At 41.6% G+C, this 23,484-nt stretch overlaps 1 protein-coding gene across 1 annotated transcript in view; it reads right to left on the bottom strand.

Moving 5' to 3' along the window:
• LOC311239814 (SR-related and CTD-associated factor 4-like) overlaps positions 1–23,484 on the bottom strand; it is an 88,095-nt gene that overhangs the window by 36,489 nt on the left and 28,122 nt on the right. Inside the window, exons 7-14 of the mRNA XM_084328263.1 lie at positions 23,193–23,348; positions 22,325–22,398; positions 21,632–21,728; positions 20,701–20,784; positions 19,547–19,626; positions 9,605–9,792; positions 1,533–1,633; positions 950–1,063 (exon numbers count right to left, since the gene is read on the bottom strand). Of these exons, the coding sequence (XP_084184389.1) occupies positions 950–1,063; positions 1,533–1,633; positions 9,605–9,792; positions 19,547–19,626; positions 20,701–20,784; positions 21,632–21,728; positions 22,325–22,398; positions 23,193–23,348 (894 nt within the window). The remainder of the gene's footprint in view (positions 1–949; positions 1,064–1,532; positions 1,634–9,604; positions 9,793–19,546; positions 19,627–20,700; positions 20,785–21,631; positions 21,729–22,324; positions 22,399–23,192; positions 23,349–23,484) is intronic.

Below are 23,484 nucleotides of genomic sequence, written 5' to 3'. Positions count from 1 at the left end.
TGAAGAAAAACTCCTTCACAACAGTTGACCAGATCAAGAACGTTCTCCAAGAGGTAGGTGTATCTGTGTCAAAGTCAAATACTTCAACAGAGTGAATACAGAGGGTTCACCACAAGATATAAACCATTGGTGAGCCTCAAAAACATGAAGACCAGATTAGAGTTAGCCAAAAAACATCTAGTAAAGCATGTACAGTTCTGAAACAACATCCTATGGACATATGAGACAAAGATCAACTAGAGATAAAGATAATAATATGGAGAAGGAAAGGAACTGCTCATGATGCAAAGCATACCACCTCATCAGTGAAGCATGGTGGTGGTAGTGTTATGGCATGGGCATGTATGGTTCGCTTATATGTATTGATGATTGATGTTGCGACTGTTGAGAAAAGCAGCATGGTGAATTCTGAAGTGTTTCGGGCAATATCATCTGCTCATATTCAGCCAAATGCTTCAGAACACATTGGACGGCGCTTCACAGTGCATATGGACAAAGAGTTTTTAAGGCAAAAAAGTGGAATGTTATGCAATGGCCAAGTCAATCACCTGACCTGAATCCAATTGAGAATGCATTTCACTTGCTGAAGACAAAACTGAAGGGAAAATGCCCCAAGAACAAGCAGGAACTGAAGACAGTTGCAGTAGAGACCTGGCAGAGAATCACCAGGGATGAAACGCAGCAGGTTCCAGACTGTAGGGCTGTCATTGAAGATTTCCAACCAAGTATTAAAAGTGACAATTTGATTTATGATTGTTAGTTTGTCCATTTACTTTTGATCACCTGACTTCTAAATACCCTCAAATTAAATCTGAAAGTCTTCACTTAAAGCACATCTTGATTATTTCTTTTCAAGTCCATTGTGGTAGTGTACAGACCGAGAATTGTGAAAATTGAGTCAATGTCCAAATATGTATGGACCTGACTGTATCTCCTGAGAGCTATGTACCTTGATGGGTTTCTGGTTGACTTTAAATGACCCACTACCGAGTTTGTGTAAGGCTGTAAAGGCATCTTGTCTGTGAACCATAACAATATAGGCACACCCCCTGGGAGGAATCATCTGGACAAAGTAAATATGAGAGAGGAGAGAGAGAGAGAGAGAGAGAGAGAGAGAGAGAGAGAGAGAGAGAGAGAGAGAGAGAGAGAGGGAGAAAGAGGAAAACAGACAGATGCAAGAATCATTAGTTCCAAGCAAGGTTATTATATTTAACTAAAACTAGACTTTAAAAAAACAAATAAATAATCAAACTACCGGTAACTGAAACGATAGTGTAATAATTCATTTGGTAAAATCTGTCACCATAGTAAACACGAGGAGGCAATCAGTGCATACTGCGTTTCTATAGCAAAATAGCTATTCTGACATTAAAAAAAATTAAATAAAAGATTTGCCCCAGACAAATATTATAATGAAGAAAAAAAAACATAATACTGAAACTAATAAAAACTAAACTGAAACAAGCAAACCCACTCTGGAAAATAACTGAAATTAAACTGAATTGAAAGTGCTTTTGAAATGTCAAACTCACATTAATGTTATCAATCTGACCAAACTCTTCCAGAAGGGACATCACATCAGCCTGGTTCGTTCTCTTGTCTAGTTGTCCCACCCACAACGTAGTGCTGCAAACTGCAAATGAAACAACATTAGCAACAACTCAGAATATAGGAGGGAATGGAGTAGGGCTGCTGCAATAATCAAATAACTTTGTGATGGCGATTATACGAGACAATCGCAATTATTTCGTATGATCAAGATCAATTGAATTTTCCTTTTTAGACATGTTCCTCTTCCACATTAACTCTCAAGTTAAAGATCTCGTGTTGTCTCCCCCTGTTGGTTACTGGCAAAAACTGCACTCTGCTGCATATAAATTCGTCTGGAATAACAAACCCCCACGCTTAAAGAGATCCACTGCACAGAGGAGTAAACTAGACGGGGGTTTGGCATTTCCAGACTTCAAGTATTATTTTCAAGCTTACTCTCGGAGACCTTGGTTTGACGCTCAAGCGGCTGTGTCCTGGCGCCCATTGGAGGAGGAGATGGTGTCCCCACATAGACTTCAAGATGTCGTGTATACCAACATTTCAATTAAGCAATGCAAATTACGATTTGGCCCTCTGATCACACATGTGATCCAGATTTGGCGTGACACCCAGAAACCATGCACTAAGCGCCATAAATGGCACACGCATTCCCCACTATTCAATAACAATTTGCTCCTTATTGGACAACCCATTAGATATCCTAGATGGGAAGGGAAAGGCATACATACATTGGGGGATATTTTCAATGACTCGGGTATCCGGTCTTTTCAGGACCTATCCAACGGATTTGATCTCCCCCTCTCTCACTCTGAAACTATACAATATTCACCACGGGATAACACGCGAATTATAAAAAAATTTTACATGTTGGACGAAAGATAGTGACTGGGTTATTACACCTTTTCCAAAGCAAAATTCAAGCTTTTTCAAGGTGCATTTTCAAGCTTTTCCAGCATCTTATGCGGCTGTGGTAAATAAAATATTTACTCAAAATGATAATTTTACTTCTTCCATCACATTAAATCAGATGTTATTGTGCTATAAAGAAACCAAAAGGATGTAGACTTGGCATCCTATATAACCTGGCTGATCCAATCACTCAAATAATCACCAGATAAAACTTTAATTTCAATCAAATATTTACTGAAAATGTGCAAAATAAGAGAACAGTCAATCAGCTCCTTGAACCTTAAAATGTATACAAAATCAAATCAACCTAGGATTTTATATATATAGTGGTGTGTTCAGTTGGTACATCCCAGCAGGGACCAGGATGTAAGCTATATGATGCCCATGTTATTGGTTGCAATACAGACGCACAGTTGACGCACGTTCTAGTCTCCTCTCTTGTTATTTCACACAAACAGCTACCCCTTGTAGCTGGCTTCTTATGTTGCCGACATATCCTACAGAACATTCCTTAAAATAGAAAGAATTGATTTGCTTGTTGTTAGCCATGTTGATCACAGCGAAACCACAGCTCCGATGCATAATGGCGTTAGCTAAACGAAACTTGTTTGAAGGTAAATTGGCTTTCAGTGTGTCAGAGCGAGCGCACTCAAGTTATGCACACTGGACGCTCTGACCAAAGAGTCAGTTTATCAGACCGGAGCAGATTCTTCAGAGTGAATTTATTAACTCACCTTAACACTTTGATTGCCGTTCACGTAGAATTACGTTTCTGTCGCCCGATCGTTGAGTGCCGGAAACGTAGATCTACGTTTGTGTCACGGTATTTCTTTTATTATCTATTGCCATTCATAATTCAGCGGGGCACCTTGTGCATACTGTTCCGAGTGTGTCTGTGCTGGCAGACGGTCTTATACCGCCCTCTAACGCCTTCCGGCATTATTGCACCCCGTTAGAAACGGGTTAGTTTATTTTCTCTACCGAGCTATGGCATGGGGGCGGGTCCTACACACTCCGGCAAAACACACGCTTGTAGGGATGGTTTGGACTACTGACCCCGCCCGCCCGTTGAAGTGCAATGCCCAACAACGTCGGGGACAGGATCGCTGTGGATAACAGAAATGGCGATGAGATTATTGGATTATTTTCTTTGCATTACTTCAGAGACCAGGTAAGGACACCATATATGAAAGCTTGCGTTGATCTGATATTTATTTTCTACAGCTATTGAAGCTATCTGTGTTCTATGTGTATGACTGTGTGCCGTTGGGTGACTGTTTATTGAATTACACAAAAACGCTGTTTGTGTATTTTCCCTGGAATTGCTCAGAAGCGGCCGGACTATGTTCATATTCAAAACGGTATAAAACGGAAATGTACGGATGAAAAAAAGAATCCGTTTTTTGCATGTTGACCAGAAGCAGCTCAATGAGACTCGACAGCGTTATTAGACCCATAGCTATACTATAAAATATAGGTTTAGCTCTACAAAGTACAACTACGTTTACATGGGGTTAATGGGCGGCAAGGCCAGGTCACTTCCCGGAAGGGGCCGGGCACTCAATGTGTTAATATACGGTGTCGCTTGTCGTTGTCAACATGAACAATAAACATAGCCGTCTGTGGCAACGCTAGCTCAGTAGCTTGCTGCTAACGTCTTAAAAAATTAAATAAGAAGCTTGCTAACGTTCAGTTCAGTTATTTTTTTATTCTGGCTTTGGACACATACAGTAACAACGGTCATTCCATAAATCACCAACGTTTTACCAGCTGCTATTGCAGCATTGTCCAATTGTCCGAAAAGGGCTAGGGAGAAGCACTAGGCTTGTCGGGCCCTACCCCTCGCTAACGTTACTGGGATTAAAGCAAGCTTTGAGGAGGGGCAGGGGGTGCCGTTGGCGGGGCGGGCACGCGAGTGGCGAGGCTCGAGAGAGGACTCCTCTTCATTTTGAAGGCAATCTCAGATTTTTTTTTCTTTATCTAAAAACCTAACGATTCAGTCAGATAGCGATTTATTATGAAAGTATATACAGTGCAATTACAATTTCAATAACTTTCCAGCACTTTATACACAATTCAAGCACCTTTCAAACCTTGAAAACACCACATTGAAATACAAGCATTTCCAAGGATTTCCAGCACCCGTACGAACCCTCACTGTCAAATGAGCCATAGTATCGTCTCCATAGCTATAATATAGAATATAGATTATAGCTCTGCAAACATTGTGACGCACAGTGAAAATAGGCAATGGAAAGCTGGTGCATTGACTACATGGATGAGGGTAATAGCTGGTGCTGAATGAGTTAATACTGATAACAATATCGATATCGAGTGATATGATAACATTATCATATCGTTATCGTGATAAAATGTTTGGCCATATCGCCCAGCCCTAATCTGTAGAGTACTTCATTTAACATTTAGGTCGCTTTCACACAGGGGCTGTTTGGTCCGGACTTTCGGACCAGAATTCGATAGTCCGGTTTTTCGGGTTTGTGTGAATGCGTGTCGAACTCGGTTCGTGGACCAAACAGGCGAACTCTAGTCCGCCTGAAAACGTCGGTCTCGGTTCGGCTTCATCGAACCAAATATAGGAAGTGATTATTATTACCACTGCTCGCAGCATTCATTCACTGCAAAACAAGCACACTGCATCCATCTCTCTATCTATCTATCTATCTGTGCATCTTGGGAAGAAGGAAGAAAAAACGCGGCTTATTATATTATTAATAAAACAGCTGCTTGTGGGCACTCATAAAAACACCGTGGTCTACAAGTTGTTTAGCGAGAGGATGGTGGTAATGTGCTTCAATAGAACAATGGATCAATGCCATGTCAAAACTCGCCTCCGCTGACCACGGCTCGCAGACAGTCCACACACAGACACACACACACGGGCTCGCAGGCCACACACACATTTCCACTGTCCAATAGACAAGCACCCTTTTCGACCGCGTGACATTGTTCAGAAGGACTCGGTCCGCCTCACAGATTTCTATGTGAACGCAGGCGAACCAAATGAAGAATGCAACAATGTTGCAACTTCACCCCCAGAACCGCACCGAGTCCACCAAAACTATATGTGAAAGCGACCTTAACACTTTGATTGCCTAAGGCTAAATTCATGATATACCATCCCTTGCCAGCTCTATTTGTCTATGGAAAAGTTCCCCTTCTTTGCAGGGCTATAACTTTTTAAATTCTATTGCTAAATTGCCATTATTAGGGCCCATTCAAGGTCCTATATGTATTGTTCATCGTGTAGCAACGTTAAACTTTTTCATTCACATATTCATAGTAAAATATGGTCTAAAGTATAAGTATGTTTTCATCTTTTTCTGCAGCTTTCTCCAGAACGTGATCTATAGCCCCAAATGCATTATATTGATGATGAAATACAGTTTGATGGCAATCGGCGCGATATAAAAAATTTCAATTGGACGTACTTCTAGAAGTTTCTACGTATCATCCGATGATGACCGGATGGGCGGGGGATCGTTTATAATTCCGTGGGCAGCGTTATATCATTCATCTAGTGTGGGTCATATGTTCATCAGAGCAGTTTATATCGAACACGTTCAAAAATAACGCTGAATCTTACCGTATCTTCCTCGCGCCGTTGGGCGATGAGCGTGGAACAGACATTTGCCTATTATGGGATGTAGAAATATCGGGTCCATTTCCAGCTTGTATAATAGTATATACGTCCAAATCATGTTGTTTATCGAGTTATTGGCAACGGATCGCTATGTATTGTGAAGAGCTAGAGTGCCGGAACCTATAGCGAGTGCCCGGAAGTAATATGGGTGAATAGCACATTGTCCAAGTAACTTCCTCTTTGGCGATTGCGCCGATCGGCCACCAGATGGCGCTCTTGAACCGCTAGAGGGTTCAGTGGGGCTTTTTGGTGGGTCTCAGGCCAGCGGATGGGAAATATGAATCCGATCACAGATTTTTGAAATATTGATATCAAAGACAAGTTACGGCGTCCTCTGCAACTTGAGCATGGCGGGGAAGGACCCCTAAACACGTTTTCGGCACTTAAAGTGTTAATGTTATGTGGCTACATCGATCTAAGGTCTGTCCGTCTGTGTCCGTTTTTAATACATTTAATTCTTGTCAACCAAGAATTGCTAAATTGCAAGTGTGAAAGCGCCCCGAGAGTATGGAAAGCTGGATAGTAAGGTGTATGGTGCCTATATTATCGTTAAGAGAAGCCGATTGTGCAAGTGGTTATTGAGGCTGTGACAAATGAGAGGGACAAAGGAATAACAATATATCATGGGATTTTTTTCACCAAAAATCAAGTTTGTTGGGAGATTTGGGAATAAACACTGGGAAGTGTTCAAGACTTCATGCTAGAACACACCAAGGTATGTAAAGATATGGATGTGGTCATAATTGTGACCAGAAGCCTATATAGTCTGGATGCAAGTCAGCCACGATGCAATAATCAATGGCTATGTTTCCATGCACAAAGTAATGCACCTATTGACCTTACTGCGATCAAGGCATAGTTCTGTAGGTCTGTAGCACTTGAAAGAATCTTCCTTTTAGGTGCTACTTTTAGGAAACCTGTTGGAAAGCAGGAGACAACATATATAACAACATATCCAACAAACTATTTTTATTTTACTTATAATTATACTATATTCCATAGTGCTTCTATTTAATTTAGTTTATATACCATTTTATTCCACCTTTTTTATTTTACAGTTGTACAGCCCTGGCCTTTTTTTACTTGATAATTCTATTCTATTGTGCTTCCATCTTGATTTAGTTCATATTCCATTTAATTTTATTCCACCTTTTTATTTTATCTGTCCGTTATTGTCTGTCCGTTAATGTCGCACTGAAAACTACCACATTTCTTGTATGTCAAAACTGCTTGGCAATAACGGCCTTTCTGATTCTAATTCATCTAAACTGCAAGGTGGCTTTCCCTGTAAATGTAACCGCCCTGTACAAGTCTGTGCTTTTCTAGAGTAGCGAGAAATGTATGTAGAATGGGCTTGACGATGCGCAAACCAGTCAACTGCCATCACATTATATTATCACCGCAGGTGCGACTCATGCATAAATCGTTACGCATAAATGCGTGTCATGCCTTCCACGAACAGAGCAGTGGCTATAGATTATGTTAAGCCACCAACACACGGCGTGTGTAATAGAGGCCTTGCGTGTAAAGTTTGTGTAGCCGTCTCTCTTCCAACATGGCTGCCTGTTACCATTGGCAACCACTTTAGAAAGAAAATGCCTAATTTCTGTGCAGTGGTAGTCTAGTAGAGTAGGTGAAACATTGGAAAACCATGATATTATCGTTTCACCGTTACTTGTTTAGATACATTTTGTTGATATACCGTAATTCCTCTAATAGTAACCGGGTCCCAAATACAAGCCGGGTCTCTATTAATGGCCGGGTGCGCTCTTGAGCTAAGCAATTATAAGCCGGCCTCTTAATACAAGCCGGGTTACTAATATACTGAGCTGCATACTGAGCTAGTTACTTGATTTCACTTTGAAAACGTTGAAATGACCAGTGACCACCTGTAATTGCACTGTTTACTATTTCATACAGTACTTGGTTTCAATAAATGAACCCAGTACATTTTACTGGGTTCAAACTGACACAAAATGTTGATTTATTCATTATGATCCGTTTGAAAATTTGAAATATAGGCCTCCCTCTTATACAGGCCTCCTCCTAATACAAGCCTGGTACCCGCTACAGTTGAAACAAATACAAGCCGGGGTTACTATTAGAGGAATTACGGTATTTCACATGCAAGAGTTATCTTACCACATTGTTGATGCGGCTATATATAGCCTACTCATTTGATTGTGATCGCAAAGCAGCATCTCAACTCACTCAGGGTCCCACAAGGTTGTGTGATGCAAATAATTCTGGGAACCCATCATGGTTGCTATTGCCCAGCTGGCCACGCTGTCATCCAGGAAATGCAAACGTGAAACTTGTATTATAAGTTAATACATCTAAGTGATATATGCACTTTTTACCGTAGTTTACATTTTGTAGTTCAGAGCTAGGAGGCTACCGTAGGAGGGTCTCAAGAGTTCAGTGTAAAAGTGAAAGTAACACGTAAACACTGAACACTGCAGTGCGTTCACTTATCCTGATGGACCCTTACATGTTTTTATGCGTCTATGTTATGTATATGTGACATGTGTTGTGATGTCATGTCTGTATGATGCATGTCTAAGCATTTCGTTCCCCTACAAGGACCACAATGGAAATAAGCTCTGAGCTTTTTTGTGTCCATCCTTGGCAGTATTTTCCTGACTGTACTTCTGCCACATGTTATTTTTATATATTGTCAAATAAAGTCATTCATTCATTCATCATTCATATCATGATTTGGAACGGCCATTCCATCAGCAAACAACCTGACTGGATTCAAGAGATATAGGCTATGCCTACCAGTGACCACATTAAGTAAAAAATAAAAACAGGTCAAATGGGTTTAGAGAAAAATTATATGAGCTTTGCTACACCTGCATTATTGTCTTAACTCACATTACAATATGTTGGTGTACATGTAAACGTGGCAAATGTCCAAGAGATAAGGGATAGTAATGGAAAAAGTAACACAGGAAAGGTGGGGAAAAAGTAATGCAGACACACAAATGTTAACCAAATGCAGCTAAACCTGATACACAACATTTCCAGGTCACCTATGGATGTACAACAGCAATGCGATCACATCATAATCAAACTTTAAAAAGATCACTTTGAAATGACAACGATACTTCATTGATTTTCTCAGTGTAGACTACCATTCAATATTGCAGTCCAGTTGTGGCCGGATATATAGATGGGTTCCTTGTTTGTAAACCCGCAGTCAGGGCTCTATGGCGAAACTCCTCTGACTGGATGTCATTTAGCCAAATAAGCATGGCTGTGAGTACGAGTCTTTCACCTTTTACATATCTAGCTTTGGCATGGACTGATTGTTTAGATCGCTAGCATGGCGAAACAAATGCAAGTATATACGTTCAATTTTGCCTGCTTGATGCGAGTTCAGTGTACAGAGTCTAGCGTGGATGAGAAACCCGTCTATAAGCATTCACTGTGCAATACCACGAGAAAGCCTTATATTTCATGACATTCACAGGTACATACCACTGAGTGTCTGGCCCTTAACGCTGGGGAGACCCTTCCGCCTGCGCTCCCTCTGCTTCTCCCGGTCGTTCCTGTCCTGAGAGGAGGAGCGAGAACGGACGCGTCGCTCTTTGGAGCGTGAGCGAGAGCGCCGATGCCGGGGCCTCCTGGAGTTAGAGTTGGACCTCGATCGTCTCCTCCTGGGGGACCTGAAAAACACAATGAGCGCAGGCGTCATCAAAACCCGCCCTCTTTCCTTGATCCTCCAATCACAACTGTTGCTTTGAGGGAAGACATGTACGGTAGTATTTTTTGGGGGCTTCTGAAAGTTGTCAAGTAAAGAACTGATTATCAAGAGGTTTATAGATTACTATTCCTGTAAGCTATTGCATATGCATGCACATTTTTGGAGTGGTAAAATTCTTTATAAATAAAATAAAAACCTGGGCCCTCATTCATCAACGTGAATTACGCACAGATATGTGCTTAAGCTGTGCGTACGACCATTTTTAAGCAGAGTGTGGGATTCATCAATTTCAACTTGAACTTGACTTCGTGCTTATGTTTACGCACAGCTCGGACCATGCGTACCTGGCGCCCGTTGGTAGAATATATTATTACAACAAGGAAATGAGCTTCTGTGCATTAGTTTCAACACTGGCACGTTCTGTATGAACCGTAATTCATTATAGTTAATTGTAAAATAGCAACAGTAGTGTAATTATGGTCAAAACCCTATAAATAGCATTTGGAATAATAGATCTCTCTCAGAATGAATGCAGCATGGTTTATATAGCGTTATCGGAATATACGGGGTGTACTGACTGACTGCGCTCCGCGTAGCTCAACTCGTTATTATTTTGCGCACAGACCGCAGAAACACGGGAACGTTTTGATTATATTTAAAAGGCTTTACGTTAAACGAAACAAGTGGAATTTCGAAGCTGTAAGCAGAATACAAGTCATATGAACACCCACGATATAGTGTTCTTCCCCCTTTTTACTGTATAAGAAAGAATAAAAAACACATTGCAATGACACCAGATAGTGGACAGACTATGTAAATATGATGATGGGATTCAAGTTCGCGTTTTTGTTGATCATAGGCATGCTGTCAGAGTATGATATCTTAATCAAACATTCTAGAACATTTGTCGTCACAGATCATGTCATAATAGAACATAGGCTATGGCATGGTCCATCGTGATATTGTGTAGACTGTTATTACTGTACCGGTACCACCCATTGTGACAACAGCCTTGTGAGTCCCGCACACAAACATGATGGAATTCAAGTTCATGTATTGAAAGGCAGGCTACATCATACATGCAGTGATATTCATTGTTCTTGTATATGCTCTCGTATTATTGTTTATATAGGCTACCCAATACTGACATCAAAATAGATTGTAGTATGCCTCTAGAAATCATATGCAGCAGGTAGAAAATTGACGGAAAATCCATCGCGATTTGGAATAAAATTGAGGAGAACTTTAATCCCTGGGTATTAATCAAACAACACGGGAAAAGGCAGTCATATTCCAGCACGGTCTTTATTAGTGTTTGCGCTGCCCAGGCAGCAATGGTTAATAGATATCATATCCGACATCACCGTACGTGTACACGTCTGTCAGCCTGTCTCATAACACGCTTCCCTCGGCTTAGTCCATTTTTCCACATTTCATGGGGGTATTCCATTACCGTATATGGTTAATCGGGGCGGTTCTGGTATGCAAATACTTAAAACAGTGCACAAGCTCAAACGTAGGATCAAAGTCATATTTATCAAGACAGGTGTGCGTAGAACCTGTGTACGCACGTGTGATAAATCCAGTTTTTTTTGTGCGTGCACAGATTCTAAATTCCGTGCTTAAGTATGGAAATAGAACACTTTCTACGTCACGTTGATGAATGAGGGCCCTGAAGCATTTGAAAGTTGATTTAGGCATAGAATACCATGGCAGTGACTAGGGGTGGGAATCACCAGTTTCATCACGATATGATATAGATTATTTGGACAACAATACGATATTTGCCGATATCACAAAGTCTGCCACGATACGATTCAGGTGCCTGCGATCGATATGAGACGATATCATATGCCCATCAACTCAAAAAAGGCAAAGAAAATATCATGACATTTTAATTTTTGTGCTCTTCCAGACATTTAAATGAAAAACAATCTATTGTTTTTAATACAAATAGACCTCCTGTTCACTGTAAAGTGCCACATTTTGATATATTGAGCTTTAAACTCCAAGTTCCATTTTTTGGAACTCACAACACACAACCTAAAACTGCTCCCTACCTCCCTCTCCAAAACCGTTCCTAGAACAATTGTTTTATGTTGTATGATGATCATGTATCCTTTATTATGTATTATATTTTTTATGTTTAAAATATCACCATTATCTGTACATCCTCAGTAAATACCATCAATATAATATACTCCTCATCAGGGCCCTGTTCCTCGTACCTGGCTAACTGAGTTAGCCGGATAATTTTCAGCATAGCTTGTTACGGACGGTGTCCTTATGTATGTATATGTAAGGGATAATGTATAGCTACGACCTACCATTGTCGCAAAATAATTGACAGACAGAGTTTAAAATACCGAGCCGCCTCGGCGAGGTGTTTTAAACGTCAGTGAAGGTCAATTATTTTGCGACAATGATCGAGTATAGCTATACATTATCCCGCTTATTACATGGCTAACTTACTAACAATATACCCAATTCATTTTACATCGACTCGCAACACTGGTTCTGGCTCCGCTCGTCGCTCCGCCCCGTCATCGCCGGCAGCTTCCCCGGCAGCAGTACACCGGCAGTGTCTGATTGCACTGATGTCAGTGGGCTTGATTGCGAACAGCTGCGCACAGCGGTCATTATTGTCTGATAACGGACCTCTGACGCGCGCTATTGACCAATCACAAGCAAGCATTTCGGCGAATGTGAAAACGCCATGTAATAAAGAGGGAGTAATGCATGTTATCTGTTGTATATATAGGCATGTTTTGTTTCTTGTTGTCTTGTCTCCCTCTTGTGTCTACATATCCCATTCTCAGGTGTCTCCCAGTCCCAGTTGCAGCAGCAGCAGCTGGTCAATCAGCAACTCACCCCAGTGCAACGGCAGGTGAAACTGATTCTGCAATCAACATCCACTCTCTCTTCATATACCCTTTTTGTTTCAGTGTTAGTGAGCTCCCTGGTTCGTTTGGTCTGTGTGTGGTGGTAACTATACTTGGTCTGTGTCTGTGTGGGAGCTCATTTTGGTATGTCTTCGGTATAGAGCTGGTGAAGGCTCTGGCACTTTGTGCTGTCAGTTAGTTTAGGTCTTTAGTATAGTTTTGTGCCGTTTGTGTTCTGTAGAGCTGTGGCCTGTTTGGCATTAGTTTAGTATTTGTACATTTCTGTTTTGTTTCTAACGTGTGTATTTATTCCTCGTCACCCAGCCTATAGTGATTGCTTTGCTTTGTATTAATCTTTCGTTTCGCACACAGGGACATTGAGGACAGGAAGATACCCTGGGTCTACATTTTGGGTCTACATGACGTAGGTGACCTACTGTTAAAGACACCAGCCTTAGAAGTGAGCACCACCACCTGTACTTTGGGGCGTCCGCGCCTGTAAAGGGGGGGGGGTGGGCTTTTATTTCTTTTTGATATTTCATTTGGTGCTCACTGGTAAGTCCTCTTTGCTCTCTGTTGCCGTTGTGTGTTTGTAAAATAAATATTATTTTGCAAATAGTTTCTTGTGTTTTGTGTCACTGCACCCTCACCTATCCTGTCTGTGGCCTAGAGTTTAGTCTCCCCACTGGGGTACGTAACACTTGACTTAAGCCAGACCTTTCCGTTCCGTTTAATAACTGCATTGCAAATGTGAATCCCGCTGGGATATTTTTTATGAATGAAACCTCCGATTCGTTTCATATTCTCCGCTGTGGATGTATTTGCTTAACGGAGCGCCGGATTGTGTTTCATTCAAGCATAAATTGAAGCGTCTTCATGCGTGGACTGTGGATATGAATTACAAGGAATCTGAATAAGTGGATTGTTGAATTGTATCACTGTCACTCACACGTTATTTACATTTTACATTTACATTTAGCGGACTCTTATCCAAAGCGACTTACATGTTCTGTACGACAAGCCATCAGGAAGGGCACAACTCATCAGCTAAGCAACAATGTTCATCAAAGTGTTGAGTGCTACAGTGTAGGTTAGTTTAATAGGACAAGTGCATGACCGTACGGTTAGTTAGGTTTCGATTATTATTTTTTTAATTCAGATAATGGTTGAAGAAGTGAGTCTTTAGTCGACGGCGAAAGATTGGACGTGTTTCGGCTGTCCTAACTGGGGTGGGTAGTTCATTCCACCATTGTGGGGCAAGGACTGAGAATAGGCGACTTCTCTTTGATGACCCTCCCGGAGCTTGGATAGGAGTAGGTCTGAGGCGGCCAGAAGATGCAGAGCGTAGGGGTCTTGAGGGTGTATAGTTAGAGACCATTGACCGGAGGTAGGCGGGAGCGGTTCCCTTTGCCGCACGGTATGCTAGGTTATTGTGATATTGTAACTGGGATTAAAATGTCTGAGATGCGCTGTTTGACGGATTTGACAAATGAATTTGAGAAAATGCATTAAGAACTGTTAGTGTTATCTGATGATGAACATGTCACTGGTATAAACCAATCTTGACTTGACAAGATTAATCAATTCAATGCATGTATGGATGATGTCCGAAAAACAGATTAAAACCTGATTAATAGTGAAACTGTATAGCCTCCCTCCAAGCCTCTCTGACACCGTTATTTCGGGGGTCGCGCCTTGAAAACTTTGTTTATATATAGAGTACATGATACCTAAGTCGAGCGCATAAAGTACAGATATCCTCATAAGTATCTATTAATTCATATCAATTAGATACTCTTTGGGCTTGTTTGTATCTACTTATTCTGAAATTATTTTCACTAGCAATAGATCTCATTCGATTATTCATTCCATTAAGCCTACTGCCAGCAGGCACATTTAAAGAAATATAATCGGATTGATTTGGGTAATGAGGGACTTAACATTAGCCTATAGATTATACATTTAACTCGTCGGCGAGGCTATTGAGCCGTACTGTATTGTACCCATTCTGCAATCTGTTAATAAAGTTTTCAATCAATCAATCAATACCGTTAGAAAATCAGGATTTCTGCGATCGACACCTGCTGTCTTTTCAGGTGAGGCGGCCGCGCGCAATTATCCTGAGTATCAAGTCTGGTTCGAATTAACGAGACGTTCGAGGAACAGGGAAAGCCCGGATTCAAACATCGGGTTAATTTAATCTGGATAATGGGACTTTTGATCGACTTAGTTGAACCAGGTACGTGGAATAGGGCCCTGGGCCCTCATTTATCAATGGTGCGTATGCACAGATATGTGTGTAACCCGTGCGTACGATAATTTCTAAGCAAAGTGTGGGACTTATCGATTTGAACGTGTGCTTGACTTTGTGCGTATATATATATGCACAGCTCTGCTGCTCTGACCATGCGTACCTGGCGCCCAGCGGTAGAATATGAAGACTGCAGACGGACGGCATTATGCTTTCATTAGTTCATGCATTAGTTTCAACAATGACGTGTTCTGTATGACCCGTAATTCACTATAGTTCATTGTAAAATAGCGACATTAGTGTAATTATTGTCAAACCCTAAATAGCATTTGGAATAGGTACGGTATTTCCGAATGAATTCAGTCTGGTTCATAGCGTTATTATAGGAATACTTCTCGCGGTGTGCGCTCAGATGTTTTCAGAGATATAGGGCAGTCTATTTGCAGAGAGAGAACATAATAATATTAAGTATAGTCCCCTAACCGAGACACATTCTCCTTGATTTGTACCGCAATTTGAGACCCAAATTGGAGCGTGGAGAAAAATGCAGTGTTGGATGTCGATGTCGTAATTTCCCCCCAACTACATACAATATCATTAACAGGAGGCCAAGAGAGGATTTTACGCCAGGTTACCCAACATCATCGGAGCAATAGACTGTACCCATGTAGCTTTCAAAGCTCCATCAATAAACAAATCCAGTAATGTGAACGGGATTCCACTCTGTCAATGTACAGATAATCTGCGATGGGCATTTTGGCTGATAATGTCGTTGCCGGTGGCTGGGAGGAACACGACTCATTCAGGCCTAATTATATTTAATTCAATTGTATGTTATTACTGGGGTATCTATAATTAAAACATCACTTAAATGCAGATCAGGGTTATCCACTGAAGCCATAATGACTCTGACCAAAACCACAGGCTCACGAGCGCACAATAGGCATTGTAGAGCGCAGAGTTGGCCTGCTGAAATTGATTTCATTTCAGTCATTACAGTGCTTAATGTCGGGTCAGCTTGTCATTTATTTTTTGTCAATGTGCTGGTTCTGTAGCAGGACTGGGTCAGTCAACATCCTTGGCTCCCGGCGCACCGAAGATAGTCTGCACGCTCCCTCCTCCTCAGCGGATTTGTCTGTGAACTTGACAACTTCATTGGATTTATTTATTCTCTAAAAATATCTATAAGCATACGATTAAATATTGTTTGAAATAAAACGCTAAATACTATTATTCTGTGTGTCATGTTTCCAAATAAGATTGTTCACAACGGGAAATGCTGTATACGTTGAATCAGTTTGTTAGACCTCGGTGATCAATCTCGCTCTCAGTGAAGTTTCTCAGAGTTCGCTCGGGTAAGACCATTATTTCACATCCCATGGGGATGTTTCATGACCATATATGGATAATCGTGCACGAGCATAGACGGTAAGAACAAATGGTATTTATCAACACGGAGTGTGCGTAGGACCTGTGCACGCACGGTTGATAAATCCCGATTTTTCTGTGCTTAAGAATGAAAATAGAACACTTTCTAAGCATTGTTGATAAATGAGGGCCCTGGTCTTTCCAAAGACCAGAGATGGGACGCGAACGTGCACACACACACAGAAAGGGAGAATGCCCCTTCACCCCACTTTGTTGAAACTCTGAGCTTTCTGTTGATCCCTTTGAAAACACAATGCAAACTTGCAATAATGTCAGAATCCGCGGCAGTTCGTTATAAAGCTTTGTATATACATACAAAGCTCGTCAATAGAGCTAGAGAGGTAGCAGAATTCACATGGCACCCAATGAAACATGTAGAACAATGTAGAACTGGGCAATATGAATGAATGATTTAATTTCGGTCTTATTTTTACAAAGCAATAGAATAGTAGTAGAACATTTATAAAAGAAAGAAAATGACCGAAAAGGTGTAGGCTGAAGCAATATGCAGCAGAAACGAGCTCCAAAATCCATGAAAAAAAAAGTACAAATGAAAACATTTCCTCTCAGAAGTGTGCTAATGAGTGACAGAAATGTAATCATTGTTTGTATATATTTCCATTTTAACCTGGCAACCTGCGGCTTAGCCACTCTGCTGTGGCTCCCAGTTACAAAAAATTTAAAATACATTTTTTTTTCATCAGTCTTATTTTGGAGATCGAGGTCATACTGTGACACTGAAATGAAGATATTTCATCAACTAAAATATTTCATCAACTAAAATATATACGTCACACCCTGCGCCTCTCCCTGCAGTCTGTAAGTGGCTAATCTTGAGTTTCTGACCCCCCAGTAAACGAACCATGGATAAATCCAAAAAAAGAAGGAAAGTCCGAGGAAAATAGAGGGTTTAATTCAGCATGGACTAATTTGCTTTCACGACTAACGATGCAGGCTTACCTGTATGCCTGATATGTGGTGGGAAATTTGCGAACAACAAAATATTTACATTTTATTTTATAAATTTTCCACAAATAAGGGAAGGACTCAAATAGAGATGCATAGTTCTGTGTTTTATTTCAAAGTAGGTCTACAGATGCCAGTCTTTTTTCAAAGTAGACTACTTTTCATTTGATACATTTTCCACAAATAAGGAAAGGACTCAAATATACCTGCATAGTTCAGGGTTTTATTTCAAAGTCGGTCTACAGATGCCAGTGTTTTGTCTCCTCTTCTGTGTTTTATTTAAAAGTAGGTCTACACATGCCAGTCTTTTTTCTCCTCTTCATAAGAGTTTGAGGTTTTCCTTTGTTATAACAGGTAAAAACAGCAATAAAATGTCAAACATTTTCTTTTTGTTGTTTTATAATTCCATGAACTCATTCAGCGCCATACCCTAGTAAAGTCGGGTTATCTCGCCAGCGGTTATTCGTTTTTTTAATTCATTACAGGCTCACAGACCTCCGTGTTACCATTGGAACTCATTCTGAGACCCCGAGAGTGCAATACCGGCTGAATCCTGCTAGGTGGCACCCTTTGAAACCTTATTTCACACTGTGTCACATCTAATGCCGCCCGGGCCGGAGAATTTAGACCAAGCCAAGTAAATCGCTTCATCCAAGCACTTCGAAGCTCGTTCAGCACACTTGAGGCATATCTTGTGCCACTTCATGTCAGGGACCCGATCGACATCAATACTGGAAATCGCGATCAGACAATTGGAATATTCTTTTTGGAATAACCCCAATCAAAGGTAAGGACTATCTGACGTCAATTCCACCTTGATCCTACAATGATTTTATATCGATCCAGCCAATCAACGTATATAGTATTCAAAACGAATGCCGTTGCTGGCGATCAAAGCATAAAAAAAACGTGTCATAATCACGGCGAGAGCGTACTTCACTCCCCCTGTCATAATCACGGCGAGAGCGTACTTCACTCCCCCTCCTTCTCCTCACATTCACCACGCACTCCTCTTCATCCTCCCTTCCATCCACCTCTTCATCCTCCCTTCCTCCCACCACGCACTCCTCTTCATCCTCCCTTCCTTCCACCACGGAAGCCTCACGCCCTTATATGGTCAGCATCCCTTCACCTCCCGTCACTCAACCCAGCTGCACTTCATCCCCTGATTCACACGCTATCAGGCACCTCACTCCTCACAGCTGTATCCCATCCCCTGATGATGAGGACCCTACTTCAACCGGACGACGCTGACCAGAAGTCATCGTGGTGTTAGTATCATTACCTAGGACCTCGGTGCCAGCGTGTTCCTGTCTGGACCCCCCTGGAGCTTACCGAGGAGTTCCAGCTCCCTCTCTCAAACACGAAACAGTGTCTCCCGTCTGCAGTGGCACTGGAGTGCGCCTGCCCCCGTTATCCCCCTATTCATACCTGTTGTACATTTCTGGATGCAATTCTTGCCTGCTTGGGAATACCATTAAAACCCCTTGAAACGCTCCATTCTCCTCTCCTGTGTTCAGCGATTGGGCTCTGCTTAAGACCCACTCTCAGAGATTGATTGCGTGTTTTTTTTTTTTTTTTTGAAATAGTAGCGTGTCCAGGCGAGCAACGCGAACGCTTTTAGCAAAATTCACATATCGCCCCATAACGCAGTTACCAGGAATTAGCCAGGATCACTCTGAAACTATACAATATTCACCACGGTATAACACGCAAATGTATACATGAAAAAATTCTTTTTCACGTTGGACGAGGGATAGGTACTGTCAAATGAGCCATAGTATTGTCTCCATAGCTATAATATAGAATATAGCCCTGCAAACAATGCGACGCACAGTGAAAATCCCTATCTTTTAAAGCGGTGGCCCATTGAGTACAAGGATGGATATGAGTGAATGAGTTAATGCAACAAACTGTGTATAAAGTATAAAGTATAATAAATCGCCAATTACTTTGGGTATGTAATCATCAGGCGTTTTATGCTAAATGTGGGGTATGCTTGGGGATAAGTATATATAAAACATTATACACTGTTATCTTCATTTTAAGGGTAAATTGGTTTTGCGGCTCCAGATGAATTTTATTTTGTGGGAGGGGGGGAAATGGCTCTTTTGATAGTAAAGGTTGCTGACCCCTGGTGTAACCAATTGAACCAGAATACTGTATGAACCAGGAGCACAGTTTCTCACCTGGAGCCAGATCTGGATCTTGATCTTCTGCCTTTGTGCCTGCCTTCCCTCCTTACAGATGCATCTTCTCTTGAATCTCCCTATAAAAGACAATTATGAGAAAAGGACACATTGGTACTATATACGATATGTAATCAACTAGCAGGTGATTATAATTAAATGACAACCGTGGGCCAATGAGCTGTGGGCACTGCCCCATATTGATGGGCAAGTCACATCCTGAGAATACTAGGTAGTACCTACTAATCAATAGACTGTTCCAGTATAATGGATTTAAAACTGAAGTATCTACTACTCAATGGACTGTTCCAGTATACTGGATTTAAAATGGCTTGTTAGGCCACAGGCATCAGAGCTTTGGCTTCTGCCTGGTTTCCATGTAGCATGTTGGTGTTAGTACACATACTCCATGCTGGTGTAGAATGAACAGTACTGGGCGGTTAGGTGGCGTAGCGGAGATTGCGTTCGTCACCAACCCCGGAGCTGTGAGCTGGATTCGCCTGTTCGAGTCCAGCTCACAGCTCCAGCGTTGTCACCAGCTTGGCTGGCCGTTCACACTAATACAATTGGCTGTATTAGAGGGTGGGAGAAGCTGGCGGGGTGGGTCCGGGTCGCTGTAAACAGCGACTCCTACAGTTCGGTCGGGGCGCCTGCTAAGCGCGGATAGGACCCGAGTGGGATAGTGTGATCCTTCCACACGCTACGCCCTCTCAGGGAGGATCCGCGCTGCCAGGTGAAAAGAAGCGGTTGATTGGCTGGACGTGTGTCGGAGGAAGCACGTGATAGCCTCCACTCTCCCAGATGATCTGACTGTGGGGGGTAAGTGTGCAGCGACCAGGAAGGGGATTGGGAATTGGCATACGACTAACATTGGGATGGGAGAAAATCGAAGGAAAATGGAGGGGGAAAAAGACCAAAAAAAAAAATGGACACATTAACCAGGGATAGTCATTTTGACTACTTAAGAAATAAGGTACTCTTGACATTAAAAAAATTTAGTCCGGATGACACAGATGCATGTTGTCGTACTGCAGGCCCCAAAAGAAGTGCATCGACAGTGCCACCGTATGGATTCAATTGTAAATGTGAGATACAGTTGAGGGAACATATTTTATCCTCGTCCTGAAACAGTCGGCCTAAATGGAGAGATTTACCCGCGAGTGTGAATATCCCTCGTCCATGGGAGGGTTTCCACCTGCCGCCATCTGAGGCCCACCCTGCATCATACCTCCGTGGGGCTGGGTGGAAATAAAGTGACAGATACAGAAATATTACAATATAGATGGGACATCACAAAGAGACTAGATTCAACACATCCAGAGGTAGAGTGTAGTAGTTTTTTATATTAGGGCATCCGGCTACATTGATCCATCACTAAAAGGAGACGAACCAGACGTACAGTACTGCTGTCCATTATGTTTGTTTTTAAATTAGAAGCTAATAACCTAATTAGCGTTTTCAGAAACAGATTTGCTAACAACCAGTGGCATATCCGTCAGTTCCAAAAGTTCATCCTCTCCAGACTTTTCTATCCGCCAAAATGGACACAGATCTGGCAGAGACGGACACATCATCAGCCCTGTCGATCAAATGGATACTCCTCATTGAAAAATAACTAAAAACAGACGTAGACAAACAGAACGGATCAATGTATGTTGTGCCGGGCTGATTACATTCTACTCTATTGGCCAGTTAGATATTACTATAAGACAATAACTATAAAGACACAGTTTCTCAAGTATCCACAATGTCGGTTTTGACTCCGTTTATAATTATGGTTGTGGTGGGAAGGCAGACATTTCACATACTTTGACCGATTTTAATCTTTTTATGAATTATAGTTGTCTTGTTAGTTGTGGTTCTAGGTGTGAAAGGGGTTTTAGCCAAAGTGTCTTTTCAGCGCTGGCTTCTTTTTCATTTCAAATGAAACACAGAGCTAGTGCGCATTCCTGATAGAGCTCAGAGCCGAGCAATCGAGCATGTGTTTAGTGTTTAGTGCTCAAAGTGTTTTCAGCACACACAAAAAAGAGATGTTTCCCATTTCCTATGGACATGCCACTTCAAAAAGACACAAAGGTTGGATACCTGGTTACCAGCACCCTCTTCCATCATATGGGGATGGCAATGCTCCATGTTGGGCATCTGACCGGGAAACTGGTTGTACGCATTGCCCGGAACGCCTCTGCAATGATGAGAGAGCGAAGACACAGAAGAGAAATGTCTAGGATTTGCAGACATGTACAAAAAATAAGCACAATGACTAGTCACATAGGACGGACACACTGGAGTGAAGGTCATGAAACTGTGAGTGAAGTGAATCTGCCAATAAGGATTTTCTTTGCCGAGGCCGTCCAGCCATCTTTTCTCCTTTTTGGCATTTTTAATACTCATTAAATGTGCAATTCTTATCAAAAAGATAGCCATGAGATAAGAAACACAGAACAGCAGGTGTTGACTATAAGATTGCTTCCATGTTAAAATGTTCCTCCATCTTTCACATTATTTATCAAAGGAAATACCAGTGGGCTCGGCAGTACTGGCAAATTTGAGCTTTTCTTTTTACTACTTACATACTGGACTTAAATTTTTATAAACAGCTACTTTTAGTTGATGTTTGAACAGCACCATGATAAATGCAAAGTTGATCATAATAAACATTCTGCTAGCCATCAAAAACCAGATTGTTACTCAAATCTTCAGCATACATGACTGCACAGTGCTAGCCACGGGTTACATGTGTGATGTGTCTAAAGGATCAAATGTATATTCTGAACTTACACAGATTGGGCGTTGATGTCTTTTTTTTTTCCGTCCTCCGGTTCGTCATCATAATCAAAATGATCGAGGAGTTTCTAAGGAAAAGCCAATGAATACATAAAAAATAAACAATGAAAAAGTTACTCAAAGTCAAACAAGCGCATATATAAAATACAAAATTATTGAATTCGACAATTACGTTTTCTAAGCAAATATACTCGGAACTATTTTTTGCCTAACCACTCCTCTCTGGGCGCAGTGATTTCAGTGCTACTTTCTAACGTGACGCCGTGTTTGTTTACATTCTCATTTCATTCAAATGATCCGAACCGATTGAAGTTTATGGATACCATGACTTAAAATCCTCTTACCTTGACGATTAAAAGCCTCCATCCATAAACTTCAATCGGTTCGGATCATTTGAATGAAATGAGAATGTAAACAAACACAGCGTCACGTTAGAAAGTAGCACTGAAATCACTGCGCCCAGAGAGGAGTGGTTAGGCAAAAAATAGTTCGAGTATATTTGCTTAGAAAACGTAATTGTCGAATTCAATAATTTTTTATTTCTCCACGTGGTAAATACACAGGTCACAACATGTTTACAGGAACGTTTTGGAGTTGTATTTGGAGTGTATTTCGTGACTGTAGGGCACTGTAGGGAACGTCAGGGTACAAGTCTGACCAACTTCCAGTGATGAAGCTAAGCTACACTAATGGAGCGGCTGTTCCCTAAGCCTAATGCATGCACAAAGACAAAAAAGGTATGCATCTTCTTGTCTAACTCCAGGGAAGATGTTAAATAAGCGAATTTCCCAAAATGTTGGCGTTTTCCTTTAAGAGGACGTTCTCATTACGAGGCGGTAATGTTAGAGGACGTTCCTGTTACCTTGGCTAACGCGCTCTTCTGCTCAGTGGGAGCGTCGTATGGGTTGAGCTGAACAGCAGGCGCCTGGGGATGATGGGCTTGAACGCTGTTGGGAACCGTGGCAGCCTGGGTTTTGGCTCTGTCCTCCTTTTGGAAGTTCTGTAGCATCTTCTGCAGCTATTGGTAGGGGGAAGGGGTTGGTGCAGAGGTCAGTCAGGAGTAAAACCTTCTCCTACTGTTTTTTTTTTTTTTTTTACTATTACTCTTATTACCTCATCACCTACAAATCCCTTCACTACCTTGCCCCCCGGTA

The sequence above is a fragment of the Notolepis coatsorum genome (assembly GCF_963971535.1).
Source record: "Notolepis coatsorum genome assembly, chromosome: 1".
NCBI classification, from domain to species: Eukaryota; Metazoa; Chordata; class Actinopteri; order Aulopiformes; family Paralepididae; genus Notolepis; species Notolepis coatsorum.
The sequence above is the reverse complement of the archived record's forward strand: the minus strand, read 5'-3'. Positions and strand labels throughout refer to the sequence as shown.